This window comes from Oncorhynchus keta, chromosome 13, assembly GCF_023373465.1.
Source record: "Oncorhynchus keta strain PuntledgeMale-10-30-2019 chromosome 13, Oket_V2, whole genome shotgun sequence".
In the NCBI taxonomy this organism is placed as follows: domain Eukaryota; kingdom Metazoa; phylum Chordata; class Actinopteri; order Salmoniformes; family Salmonidae; genus Oncorhynchus; species Oncorhynchus keta.
The window spans coordinates 28860583-28874840 of record NC_068433.1 but is presented as its reverse complement, the minus strand read 5'-3'; the positions used below and the strand labels follow the sequence as shown (position 1 = coordinate 28874840).

General features: G+C 42.0%; 1 protein-coding gene across 4 annotated transcripts in view; it reads right to left on the bottom strand.

The window, feature by feature from the left end:
- LOC118387487 (mediator of RNA polymerase II transcription subunit 15-like) overlaps window positions 1-14167 on the bottom strand; it is a 23375-nt gene extending 9208 nt beyond the window's left edge. The window contains exons 1-6 of one of the 4 annotated variants that reach the window (XM_035775899.2): window positions 13944-14167; window positions 12083-12170; window positions 11890-11941; window positions 11753-11779; window positions 11486-11641; window positions 152-474 (exon numbers count right to left, since the gene is read on the bottom strand). In XM_035775899.2, the coding sequence (XP_035631792.1) occupies window positions 152-474; window positions 11486-11641; window positions 11753-11779; window positions 11890-11941; window positions 12083-12170; window positions 13944-14011 (714 nt within the window). In that variant the 5' untranslated portion in view covers window positions 14012-14167. Of the gene's footprint in view, window positions 1-151; window positions 475-8186; window positions 8316-11485; window positions 11642-11752; window positions 11780-11889; window positions 11942-12082; window positions 12171-13943 lie in introns of those variants that run through there. The other 3 variants (XM_035775898.2, XM_035775897.2, XM_035775901.2) reach the window with 3 other exon arrangements.
- Between the last annotated feature and the right edge of the window lie 91 nt (window positions 14168-14258).

Genomic DNA, 14258 nt, shown 5'->3' with positions numbered 1-14258 from the left:
GCAGATTATTTTAAACCCAAAAAATATTTTGTTGTCATGTCATATTTGTTTACCAAAAGATAAACCAATTCAACTGCCTTCTTGCATGTCTCTGTTTGTTTTTAATTGTACATCTAGGCAGGCTATCATGGCAGGGCTTTTAAGCTTATACCTGGTTCTGTTGTTGCTGGTTTTGGGCCTGTTGCTGCTGCTGGTTTTGGTGCTGCTGTTGGAGCTGTTGGTTCTGATGGTGTTGCTGCTGTAATTGTTGCAGCTTCATCTGCTGCTGGACCTGAAACTGCTGCTGTTGTATGGCTGTCTGTTGTTGCATTGCTGTCTGCTGCTGCTGCTGCATGGCTGTCTGTTGCTGTTGTTGCATGGCAGTCTGTTGCTGCTGTGCCTGGAACTGCTGGAACTGGATGGACTGTTGCTGGGCCTGCTGCTGGGCCTGCTGCTGGGCAATCTGCTGCATCTGCATCTGCCCTGGACCTCCTACTACAGGGAGGATGTGGACAAAACAGACATCCCCCAGCTGAAAACTTGGGGAAAGCCCTGGAGGAAAAGCCCTACACCTGAGCACACAGAAATAAGAGTCTGGAGCAGTGCATGTAAGCCGAGTTGGGCAGTTGGACAACCTGTTCATCTCACAGAGCGCTCCACGTCTTTTCCCACGCTCCAGTCAAACTGTGCCCGCTCAGCTCCCACTCATCTCCGCTCACATGCTCTGAGCCTCACGGAGGACACAGAAATAAGAGTTTGGAGGTCCCTGATACAAAATCAAAATGTCATGACTGGTAAGCTATTGATCCAATTGTTTCTGTGTGCTAACAGACAAAATTCAAATAAGTAAGGGATAATCAACGAGGCGTTCTATGGAAAATATTGAATGATGTGGAAGGTGTGTTCCTCATTTCAAAGTTGCATTGTACTGCAGCACCACTTGCAGGATGCCTCGGTATGGTACAGCATGTTACAATGCATGACGTCATAGTATTTTACTGTCAGCCATTGTTGCCGCTAATGCCCTTAATGCTTGTTGAAGCCACCAGAGGGCATCTTTGAGGGCGTCTTCATGAAGCTTGTTGGCGCTTGCTTTCTTTCCTAAATAATCCTACAGAGGTCCATGCAGGCCAGACATTTTGATTGCTATACCCTATCTGAAAGAGCATAACAAGTTAATTTTGTTGACATGAAGCAACCATAGCCTCAGCTACTATAGCACAGAGAAATGCATGCTATTCTGTTCTGTTTAAATAAATTGTCTTAGTATTTTGTTTTTTTTAATGACCTTAAACAAAATATTGATGGATTACTTTGTGGTTGTGTATATTAAATGTATTTATAGACTGGCAGCTATTGGTAGGCTACTTGTTGAGTCCTGGATATTCTACTGTTAATATGCATAGCGCACAGCAGACCTTCATGGCACTTTGATGAAATTCTCAGTAAGTTGTCTTTTATGATATTTATCTTAATGTAGGCCTACTACTTGAGTGTAAAATACACATATTTCAGTAAATTCAGGGACAGGTGGGTTTAAGGTTTTTAATTAAATAAAGTTATTGAAATGACGGAGCTGTAAGCCTAAGAGTCCTGTTTACTGTAGCTGTTTAGCTTAACTTACTTATTGGCATAAAGGCCAACTTCAATATACAGTACATCAATCAATCATTCCTGCATGTCATCACACAGCATACAAGTCATCCATGTACTTAAATAAGGGACCCTTGAATATTTAAACAATTAATAAACCGCAACATGTGGTTAAAGCGATTGAATTCACGATCGCATTTGACTGTTTTTAATATTGGCTATACTAGAGACTAAAACATTTTTAACTATATGGGATTGATTATAATTTGGTTGTAAAGTATTATTGTATTTGATGTGCTGTTTATACTGTTAGAAATGTAGCTTAATTAAATTGATTAATATTATGGTGTTTCTATTCCAAGAAAAACAAAAATGCATTTTACATTAGCTTATGTAGGCCTCAGGGTTTCCTTTAGGACAATATGGCGCTGTACGACCGGTCGAGAGTAGGTCTAGGCTACTAAGTGACTGGAAGAGAAGAGCAAAATAATCCTAACATTTCAACAGCCTAATTGTAGGCTAACTAATATCCAAACGGAGATATGATTGATTTATCAAGACCAGTCCCCATGCATGTCTAAAAGCAGCGTGAAACGGTGCGGAAATAGTTGACCACACGTGGGTAGGCTATTGCTTCAAATCCTATTATAACAGTTGGATGACTTTGGGTGTTTCAGTATGCAACAATTTGTTGCTTTCAATTGCATTAGCCTACTTTATTCCACTATTTCTCTCATTCAGTGATTTATTCCCATAGTAATTCGTTATGGATCCATCCAGATGTGGTTAGAAAACAGTGCATGTGGTGGGCTATGCAAAGAGATGGGTGAAGTGACATGCCTCGCAAACATCCATTAATACATTTAAAGTCCCTAAACTCGGCAAGAGTATTGTCCTGCTGATAGCCCATCAAGGGTGGATGCCTTGTATGTATTCAAATTTATTGGAAAGGCTGCTAAACCATTTACACCTGGCCCACAGCGTTATTACGTACAGTACAGTGCACTTTCACGCCATTCTCCACCTGACTCTCTACCAATGCCACCAGAATATTATTTCTATTGTTGTTATCTATTCGGTAACATTCCACAAGTAAATGTAATAAATATAACACCTATATTTAATAGCTCTGGTTTTCGCCATCAACTTGTTAATTTAGCAGACATCACTTGTGTATATTCAGTAAACACATAGTTTAAGAATATAAGACCATTTTCATTTCTATTAGAATAAAAACCGTACAGTGTAACAGTTTTAGTAAGTAATAAGCTACGGTCCAGTTACAGCTTTTTCTGACAAAGTAGAAACAAAAAACCTGCTTTTTTTTGTATGTGCGCGTGGGACAGAGGAAGAGCAATTCTTACACTATTGTTCTGAATTCAAACACTCTTCATCATCCTCATCAATCAGCTCATTAAAATTAAATTGTAATACATTTTGTCACTTCCGTTCAACAACTCCAAATCGCTTTTGCATGTGCTCCAAAGGGATAACATGATATAGGTTCATTAAATAATCCAAAGGAAAATGGCCTAATGGATATACAGTACACCTACTCATTCAAGTTGTATTTTCACTATTTTCTACATTATAGAATAATTGTGAAAGCATCAAAACTATGAAATAACACATATGTATTCATGTAGTAACCAAAAAAAGTGTTAAATCAAAATAGATTTTAGATTCTTCAAAGTAGTCACAAAGTTGATGACAGCTTTGCACTCTTGGAATTCTCTCAACCAGCCATCCCCTCTGAAGCCATTCTTCTGGGATATAAGAGTGCAGTGAGATACCCTATGGGTTGGACGATACTTTTCTCGTCAATCATCTTGAAAAAGATGTATTCTTACAAATTGAAAATCAACCAAAGTCTGCCTTTAAATGCTTTATCTAAATGTTGAAAGTGCGTGGGCAACGGAGAGAAACAAAATAGTGCAGTTTGAGGCCATGTGGCGGAGAGTGATACAGGCGCTGGAGATGGGGATGTGAGCAGGTGGGTCTGGGCAAGTGTGATGTAGTTGTCGTTTGTATTTGCCAAGACTATATGACTGCACCATCAACTTGTTTATTTAGCAGACATTACTTGCTGCTTATATTCAGTCAGGGACCAAAAAGCATAATCAGCTATCTCCCACTTGCGGTGGTCTGGAGCAATGAAGCAGTGACGCAGGGTAACGTATTAAACCACAAATTACCTTTAAGTCCCACGGCATAATCTCGAAAGTTAATTGAGGAACCACTGTTACTTTCCACGGGGTTGAATTATTTTCCAGAGAACGCAAAGAGCCCCGAGTTGATTATCCCTTTTATACCATGGATATAATTTAAAGTGGAACTCGCAGCATTTTAGCAACACAAAATCTTGTTAAAATCTGTTCATATAGGGGCCTCCCGGGTGGCGCAGTGGTTAAGGGCGCTGTACTGCAGCACCAGCTGTGCCATCAGAGTCAGATCACACAGCAACTTTCAACAGCTGTTCTTTAGTACATAATTATAACAGTTCCTCTGATGGAAAGCGAATGAACTCGTAAGACAAGGTTGAAATTTGTGATAAACGTCAAATTCTATTAGGTTGATATTGAAGGCCAATCTGATGGAGTGGTATTCTTGAAGTTACCACTGGGGCAGCCTCTGCTGAGGACTCGCTGTCTCCCCGTATCGTTACAATGACCATGCCATCGGTTAGTCCGAGTAGTCTTCTTTTTGAATTGCTTCGGTTACAGTTAGAGCATGATCGTGAAAAGCTAGAGCATGATTGTGTAAAGTATGAAAAGGAATTGGCGTTTACACCGGATTTGGAGCGTGCTAAATTCAAGCTGCAACAAGAGCAGTTAGAGAAGGAAATTTAAAAAAAAAATGTTTTACCTTTATTTAATCAGGCAAGTCAGTTAAGAACAGATTCTTATTTTCAATGACGGTCTGGGAACAGTGGGTTAACTGCCTGTTCAGGGGCAGAACGACAGATTTGTACCTTGTCAGCTCGGGGGTTTGAACTCGCAACCTTCCGGTTACTAGTCCAACGCTCTAACCACTAGGCTAAGCTCTCAGGGGAGAGTTTGCTCTGGGAAGGTGACCCAGATTTGACCCAGGTCATTCCTCTTTTGGTCGTGCCCCGGACACATTTGATATTGTTGGGAACTTATGGTTGTTGCCTCAATTTAATGAAAAGGACTCGGAGACATTCTTTTCGTTGTTTGAGCGTGTTGCTGAGGCTAGGAGTTGGCCTGATTCTGACCGCACTTTAATGTTGCAGTGTGTGCTGACTGGTAAAGCGCAGGATGCAATATCCAGCTCTTAGTGTTGCCGACAGTGTCAGTTATGATAAGGTTAATTTACAAATTGGTTCCTGAGGCTTACAGCCAACGATTTAGAACTTTAAAAAGGGATGATACAGACTCAGACTCACGAGTATTATCGCTGGTATTCCACCTCTGCAGTTATGACTTTCCAAGAGCTGTGTGATCTGATTATGTTAGAGCAATTAAAGGAACCAATCACTGATCGTATAGCCACGTACATTAATGAACGAAAAGTAAAGACTGTTGCTGAAGCTGCGGTTTTGGCGAACGAGTATGTTTTGACTCACAAGTGTATTTGCAGAGCCACGTATTTGGAGAGAGTGGGAGCGTTCAGATTTGGGCCTCGCTCACCGAGATACTTTGGTTCACGGGCAGAGTTTCATTCAACTAGGAGCCTGCCTCCCGTGGTAAAGCTGACTTTGGTCAAGAGTGTCACTACTGTCAAGGTTCAGGTCATTGGAAAAACGAATGTCCGGTTCTCAGGGCTAGGGGTAAATTCAGTACATGTGCTTACGTTAAATCTAAGCCTACAGCGTTAGCTGCGCCTGTATCACATCAGTTCATTCCTGACACCTTGTCTCATGCCCAGGGGCATGTGAAAGTCCATATTGACCCAGACTATTTACATTTCATTACGGAGGGGTTTGTCTGTCAGGAAGTAAGAACCTAGTGCCAGTGAAGATCCTGAGACACAGGTGCCTCTGAATTGTTTGTGTTGGAATCTGTGTTACCCTTCTCTGCTGAGACTGATTCGGGGAATAGTGTTCTAATTAGGGGAATAGGTTTGAACACTCTGTCAGTTCCATTGCATGAACTGATGTTGGATTGTGGACTGGTTAAAGGTGAGGTTGTTGTGGGGGTTTGTTCTTCGTTGCCTATTGAGGGTATCAACGTTATCCTCTGGAATAAGTTGGCTGGTGAGCGTGTATGGCCTAGTGGTTTCCACTAAGCCGTCATTTGTAGGGATTCCTGATGAGAGTGTTTCCCAGAGGTGTTCTTTGCGTATGCTGTGACGCGTTCTATTAGCCGTGGCGACCTGGTCACTGCGCCGGCTAACGAGAATACCACAAAGTCTGTCTCTGCTTTCCCTGTTATCCAGTTCTGTATCCCGCTCCGATCTAATGAATGCGCAACGGGATTGACCCCACATTAGAAGAGTTGCGTGACCAAATTGTGCCTGTGGAACATGGCTACTTTCTCCAATGATATTTATTTTATTTTTGGGTGTGAGGGGAACCTACAATCGCATATTAAGACATTTCTTTTTGGCCTAGGTTAAAGAGGGATGTTTAGGCATTCATCAAAACTGGTCACACCTGTCAATTAACTGGTAAACTTAATCAAGCCGGTAACACTGTTTCCTATTCCTGTACTCAGCCAAGCTTTTGAGTATCTGATTATTGACATTTGGTCCTCTGCCTCGTTCTAAAAAGGGTAGTAGTTACCTGTTCACTGTCATGTCAGACCACTAGATTTCCTGCTGCCTATCCTCTCAGGTGTATCACGACTAAGTCTGTGTTAAAAGCTTTGACTCAGTTTCTCTCACTGTTTGGAATCCCTAAGGTCATTCAGAGAGAACAATGATCTAATTTCACATCCAATCTGTTTGGTCAGGTTCTCCAACAGCTCCATATTAACCTCTTGCGACGAGCAATCCCGTATCCGGGAGCGTAATCATAGCCTCAAACGCATTAGCATAACGCAGCAGACATAAATACCCCTAGAAACTTTTCCTATTCATGAAAATCGTAAATGAAATGAAATAAATATTCAAACACAAGCTTAGCCTTTTGTTAACAACACTGTCATCTCAGATTTTCAAAATATGCGTTACAGCCAACGCTAGACAAGCATTTGTGTAAGTTTATCATGGCAGAATGCTATGCTAGGCTCTGCTGGCAGCAGCCAACATTTTCACGAAAATAAGAAAAGCAACCAAATTAAATCATTTACCTTTGAAGAACTTCAGATGCTTTCACCCAGGAGACTCCCAGTTAGATAGCAAATGTTCCTTTTTTCTAAAAATAGTATTTTTGTAGGCGAAATAGCTCCCGTTTCTTCATCATGCTTGGCTGAGAAATTGACCGGAAAATGCTACAACTATAACGGCAAACTTTTTTTCAAAATTTGCTCCATAATATCGACAGAAACATGGCAATCCTCAAGGTGTTTATATATATATATATATATATATATATATATATATTCGATAATATATCCGTCGAGGCAATTGGTTTCTCATAAGAAGCGATTGGAAAAATGGCTACCTCAGTATTTTAAGCAAGATTTTCTGCGGATGACACCATGTGACCACATACTATACATGGTCCCTTACAGCCATTCTTCAATGGAAAAGCCTAAAAAGACGTCACAATGCTGTACACCCCTTGGGGACTACGTGGAAAACATAAGCTCATTCACAGCCATATAAGGAGTCATTGGCATGAGGCGGTTTCAAAAAATGCGGCACTTCCTGGTTGGATTTTTATCTGGGTTTCGCCTGTAACATTAGTTTTGTGGCACTCACAGACAATATCTTTGCAGTTTTGGAAACGTCAGAGTGTTTTCTTTCCAAAGCTGTCAATTATATGCATAGTCGAGCATCTTTTCGTGACAAAATATCTTGTTTAAAACGGGAACGTTTTTCATCCAAAACTTTTAATAGCGCCACTTAGTCGCAAGAAGTTAAACACAATTTGTCTAACGCCTATCACACGCAAAGTCAAGGAGCACTGGAACGTTTCCATCAAACACTTAAGTCTTTGTTGAGAGCTTATTGTACGGAGATGGATAAGGATTGGGAGGGGTTGCCTTGGTTACTGTTAGCCGCTAGGTAGGTTTCAGAGGAGAGCACGGGTTTCAGTCCAAATGACCATGTGTTTGGACATAAGGTGCGTGGATTTCTATCTGTTCTCCAGGATGACTGGACGTCCCCTCAGTCCCTGTTTATTGTATGTGTGTGATTTCCGGTGACGCCTGTACACCGCTAGTGAAATGGCTAAAGAGAAGCTGTCATCTTCACAGGAGAGGATGATGGGCATATTTGATCGGCGAAATCAGCCTCGTCACTTTAGTCCAGGTGACCAGGTTCTTGCTCTGCTGCCAATTGTTGGTTCTCCTTTTCAAGCCAAGTTTCAAGGTCCATATACGGTGGTGCGTCCAGTACACTGAGCAAAACTATCTAGTTGCCACTCCAGAATGGAGAAAAGCACACCAACTGTGCCATGTAAAATTGTTAAAACTATTATGCACGTTCCTCTGAGACTGAACAGTGGGAGTCAACAGGACGGTAAAACCTGTTATTTTGGCCGATACCGTTATTTCCCTGGGTTCTTGTCATTCAAGGTTCGTGCACGAGGAGGAAGATGTTCCTGGTCCTGACGTTTGTTGATTGAAAAACTTCAGAGACACTGGATATTTTAGACAGCCTTCTCGCTCATCTACCTGTTGATGGGCAGAAAGAGATGGTTGGTCTGATTCTGAGATTTCCATGTTTGTTTTCTGATACACCTACCCATACAAACTTAATAGAACATGATATTGACATTGGAGATGCTGACCCCATTTGTCAGCGGTTCTATAGAGTTTCTTTAGAGAAACTGTGTTGTCTGGATGCTGAGGTCAGGTACATGCTGGAGAGTAAGAAGGCAGAGCCTTTCTCCAGTTGGGCTTCTCCCTGTAACTTGGTCAGTAAACCGGATGGGACAAACAGATTTTGTACGGATTACCGGAAGGTAAAGTGTCACTAAGCCAGATTAATTTCCTCTTCCTCAGATGGAGGACTTGGTTAATCAAGTCGGCACAGCTAAGTTTGAGCAAATATGACCAGTTGAAGGGATATTGGCAGGTGCCACTGACGAGTAGGGCACGTGAAATCTCTGCCTTTATTACAACCTCTCGTATTCAGTTATGAGTTTCGGTCTGCGTAATGCACCTGCCACTTTTCAGCGACTTATGAACAGGGTTGTCACCGGTCTGACCGGGTGTGCTCTTTATCTGGACGATGTAGTGATATATACAGATACTTGGGAGGAACATCTGTCCCGTATTCAAGCTCCAGGTCGCCTCACAATCAATCTGGCTAAATGCGAGTTTGCTCAGGTGACCGTTACATACCTTGGAAAGGTGGTTGGGCAGGGTGAAGTGCGTCCTGTTTGGGCTAAAGTGGTAGCTATTGATGCTTTTCTACCTTTTCTACCACCAACTACTAAAAAGGAATTGATGCGTTTCTTGGGAATGATTGGTTATTACTGTAGGGTTAGGGTTAACTTCTCTACTATGGTCGCTCCCTTGACAGTGTTTTATTTTGTGTCTGGTATTGTCCTGTTCTGTCGCTCCAGTCTGTTCCCTTTTGGTCTCATTTCATTTCCTCTTAAAGGTTACTTCCTGTCCAAAGGTTGCTGAGGTCTGGGGAGGACGAGGTTGGCTGGGGCAAAAGGACGCAAAGGCTGGATTAATTTGCTGTGTGACTGGTATGGTGTTCCGGGGTCTTTGTTGGACCCCGGTTTTATTGGGGGGGGGGGGGAACAACCGTCCCACTGTCTGCCGAATTCTCTTTGCTTTTGTTTTCCTTAATAGGATGTCGGTGGGCGGAGCCAGGAGGGTCATCAGCAAAATGGGACACCTGGGCTCAGGTGTGTCCCAGGAAAAATGCACCTCTTCCCAATCCATTGAGACTCTCGCCATGCAGACACAGATTTTGGATGTGGCATTTTTGTGGCTGTTTTTGGTGTTTACACCTTTCAACACCCCTCATTATCACATTTATGCACGCAACCACTCACACTACTGATTACACACACCATTGTTAATTATATTTAGGTTACTTTACTTAAATACATATATTTTGTTGTTCCCTATCTCCATGTTGTCTCCTTGTTTGTTACGTGCTTTGAGCCGGTTCGTGACACTGTGGATAAGTCGTTCTAAGTTCAGCTTAAATAGCTAGCAAAGCGATTCACATTTCTTGCTAGCTAACCAAATGCCACCTGCATCTCTAGCTGTACCTACCCAAAAACAATGAGTCAAGTCACTCACCCACTCCTCCAATTACATGACATCCTCCTAGAAACTAGCTAATGTTAGGCTTTGTGATTTTTAGCTAGCTACAAAAATAAATATGCTAGCCCAGTGGTGTCAAACTCCATCAGCGAACAGGCCATATTGAAAAAACAATGAATTTGCGGGCTAGACATAGCTTCTTTGTATTTTTTTTTACGTGCAACTTCGACCCAAACTGGCCAAAATATGGCCCTTTATAATGTCCACTTATGTACATAGGATGCCGTATATAGCATTTTGACTTATTTAAACAAAATAAATAATATTTGTCCAGCTTTGCTATTATGCCTGCAGGTGTTCATAATGTTGTGACCCTAATCAAAAAGTATTAAATTACTCCAAATAACAACCTATCTATAGGTTGCAATTTTTTTGTACTGCATGAATCCCCGGTGCGGTTGAAGGCAGCATTGCTGTATGGTGCACTTAAAATGTATTGTAGTTGTGTAGCCAGCTTAGGTGACTGCTTAATATGTTGCTGTAATAGGCCTGCATATTTCTCCTTTGCATGGTGTTTTGTTGCAGGTTTAGTTTTGTCATTCATTGTCCAGCTTTAAAAACTGAAACCAGACTGCAACATTTTAGCAGCCTAGCTAAGACTGTGTCATGTGTCTGTCTGTACAGTTTCCCTGCGCTGTAGGCTCTAAATGGGACACACGAAAGCAGCGCAGTTGAAGTGATGCAAGCACATCAGCCTGTAGTTTCATAAAGTAGATGACTTAACTGTTGACTCCTTTATACTAGCTTGTGTGCCCTAGTCGGCCCACGGGCTTTGTTTGTTACACATGTGAGCTAACCTATTATCCACCTTATGACTGACTTGTGATCATTGCCCTTGCTAGTGTGATTGTAGTTACATTTGTCCATTTCTGTTCAAAATATTGAGTCATTGAAACAAACGGTGAGCCCCGATTGTGCGGAGGCAGCAAACAATGTACCAGGCCATCTGATTTACAACCTGATAGCAATATTTTTTGGACTACCAAGTATTGGTGAATTATATTAATTATGTATTGAACTGCATCCATCTATTCTGTCAACAATGCCTTACTGTATGTCATGGAATTTTTTGTCAAATATAACCTATTTTTAAAACCTCTTAAAGTTGATTTTGAAGCATAAACTGGGAATTTTATTGACTATGATTGTCTCATATCTGCAAAGTATATAGTTAAAATGCTGTCAGTTCCACTTTAACACAAAATAAATGTTAATTTGCAGGTAGAAATGTGTTCAACATCCACTGAAGTAGCTAGCAAGTTTACTAGATAGCTACAGTAGTTGCCTTGCCAACCAAACATACTTGCTAGTTGAGCTAACCAAACCATCAGTCCTAGCCTGCTATTATGAAAATCTAATTCAATAATACCAATGTTTTAAATTAAAAACTTTTGCTTTCAAAAGCAGCTCGAACATGTGAATTCTACCGGACGTTATAGTGATAATGCAGGCTCTAGAATGCCCTTCAAGCCAATCAGAAACGAGTATTCAACAACACCATGGTATAAACATGAAATAAAGTGAGAAAATTAAATAGTTTCAGAGATACTCACTCGATTGAGGATTTCCAGCCACTCCTGCCATGGCATGCTGACTCATTTGCATCTGCCCCATTCCACCCATGGGCGCACCAGGTGGCCGAGGCCCCATACCGATGCCCCCTGGAACCCCTGGAACACCTGGGAGATTTGTCAGGGCATTCATGGGATCTGGAAGAGGGGAGGCAATGTGTACATTTACACATGTGCAGTGGCATATGTAGATATTCTTCTGAAAGTATTTTAGTAACGGAGAACATGTTTTGCAAAATAATAACACACCAGGACCACCTCCTTGCGCCTTTTTATCTGCAAAACAAAAAAAGTCCATTACGTGACTTGACAGATTAGCCGTCTCGAAAAATATGAATGTGAGCTAGACATACATAGTAGATAGAAAAAGTATGTGGGGTACGTACGAATGTCTCTGAAATGAATGATCAACCTTGCTACCAGGGACAAGTATTCTTCCTGTTCAGAAGTAAACAATAACACACTTAGATGAGAGATGGCCATTATTTACCAATAATTCCAGTTACTCATATACAATGTTAGAGTTTGATGATCCATGATGAGGTTACTAGGTGTGTGTAAATTAAACCATTCACTCACTCTAGATTTGGCTTTGACATAGACATGGTTCTCCATATCATTGCTGGACTTCGTGTGTGCAGTCCCAGCCTTTCTCATCGCCTCTTCACTGAAAGAGAAGAAGCGATTCAGATAGATTGCCTGCTGTATTTTGCTAGCACACATGTCAATGATATTCGTTACATTCCTGGCAGATAAAGTGCATTTTATTCCAAGTGAGGCCAAGCAGGAATGTCACTGGGGTCTGTGTTGTAGCTAACATCTTGCTAACTAACATTAACTAACGTTAGCTGGCTACATAGTAGGGGAGGATCCAGGAGCATGGATTTTGTGGGGACAGTCAAGTGTTAAAAGGCTACAGAGACAAGTGGGAACAACAGGAACTTATGTTATGAGTGTGGGGATTTACTGCTGCAGGAGACAGTCTTCTGTTTTTAGCTGTGAGGAATGGAAGAGGAAAAAGAGGAAGGTGTTCAAGAGAATGAGGAAAGCAGAGGTTGAATTTGATGAAGATGGCAATAGAAAAGGAGATAGGGGGTGAAGAAGACTGGTGCCAAGTCGAGTGCTGGAGGTGAAATGGAAGTGAGTGATGGCGAGTTAAGTGAAGTAGAAGGTGTGGTGTAGTGGTCGGAGCCCGAGGTCTGCATCGATGGACATGAAAACAAATGATTTGGTCCAGTAGGAGTGAGATTTGTCCTTTTGGTGGATCCATTTGTGGTTTCAGGTTGGGTGGGAAATGATTTGAGTCAGTGATGGTAACACATAGTGGGCTTGAGACATTTGTGTGCGTTTCTTCCAACCAGAGAGAGCAGGCACTACGCTTCACGCACCTATACTATTACAGGTGTCAAACGTATGGGCACGTGGCAGCAGTGTGTAGGAGGTTAGTTCCTAGGTGTGAGAAGTGTGCAGAAAATCATGATACAAAGGAATGTGTAGTATTGGGAAAATAATTTGTATGTGCTAATTGTAGGAGTGGACATGGTGCCAGAGATCAGAAGTGTCCGGTGCAAGAGAGGCGGGTTGAGGTTACCAGGGTTAGAGTAGTGCAGAGGGTGTCGTATGCTGAGGCAGTGAAAGATGTAGAGGAAGATGTATCCAGGGTGAGGGATACTGAGACAATCCCTGCTAATTAATAGTAGATCTGTGCCAGCACAGAGGGATAGGTCAATGAGTGAAATGCTTCAGTAAGCTTGGATTCTTAGCGTTCATAGCTATGGTTACCAACTGTACAGCAGAGAAGTATGTGTGAATACGAGATTTGACTTCAGGAGAGTTACAGGGTGTGTTGGGGTCCTGTCCTCGCAGGCCATTGTCCTGGGGTAGGGCCAGATAGGGTTAAATCGTGTAATAGGGTGGTGGGTTTTAATGAGTGTAGGTTTTCATTCCCCCCCATTTTGTGCATCAAATTATAATGGATTTATATCGCAATCTAGTTGGATGCCAACCGCCGATAAACCTCTCCGAAGAAGTTACATAGCAAGCGAAGCAAAGACAGCGAAGACTATAGTAACTAGCTAGTTTAACTAACCATTAGCTGAAAGCCCAAATAGCTAAACGTCTCAAAACTTCTCAGGAAAAACACTCTAATTAGCTAGGTCTTTATGGCAAATAGGGACAAATATAGCTAACTACATCAAACCCGATTAAGCTTGGTTTACGGCCTCATAACAAGCATGTTTCATAGCTAACTGGCTAGTAACCAGAGGAGCCGCCAATGGGCTGATCCATAAAGCCAACTAGCGGCTGCCCCGGCTAGCTGCTAACTCGTTAGCGCTGACTGAAGTTGTGGTGAGCTAGCTAGCCACTGTAGTGATAATAGCGGAGTAACTAAAATATCACAACGTTTACAAACAATATTAATAAAACATAATTGTCTCACATTTGTGCAACAACTTTCTGTCGGAATGCAGGGCTTCTCCAGTCGCTATCTGGTCCTGGGACCTCCATTGCAGAGTTTTCTTCTTTGTGTAAATTTCCGGGAGACGAGACGCTGTGTTGCGTACTGCTGCCTTTCGCAGGTCGGAGTGCGGATTGCACATTTTGGTCACTGGGGAATTGGGGAATCGGGAAATCTTACATTTCTCTACCATCTAACCCTGCACCTATACACTATCCCCAAAACCCACCACCCCATCCCAATACTTGGACCTAAATGGTCGTGCCAGGCTGTCGACCTGGGATGATGGAACCCCTT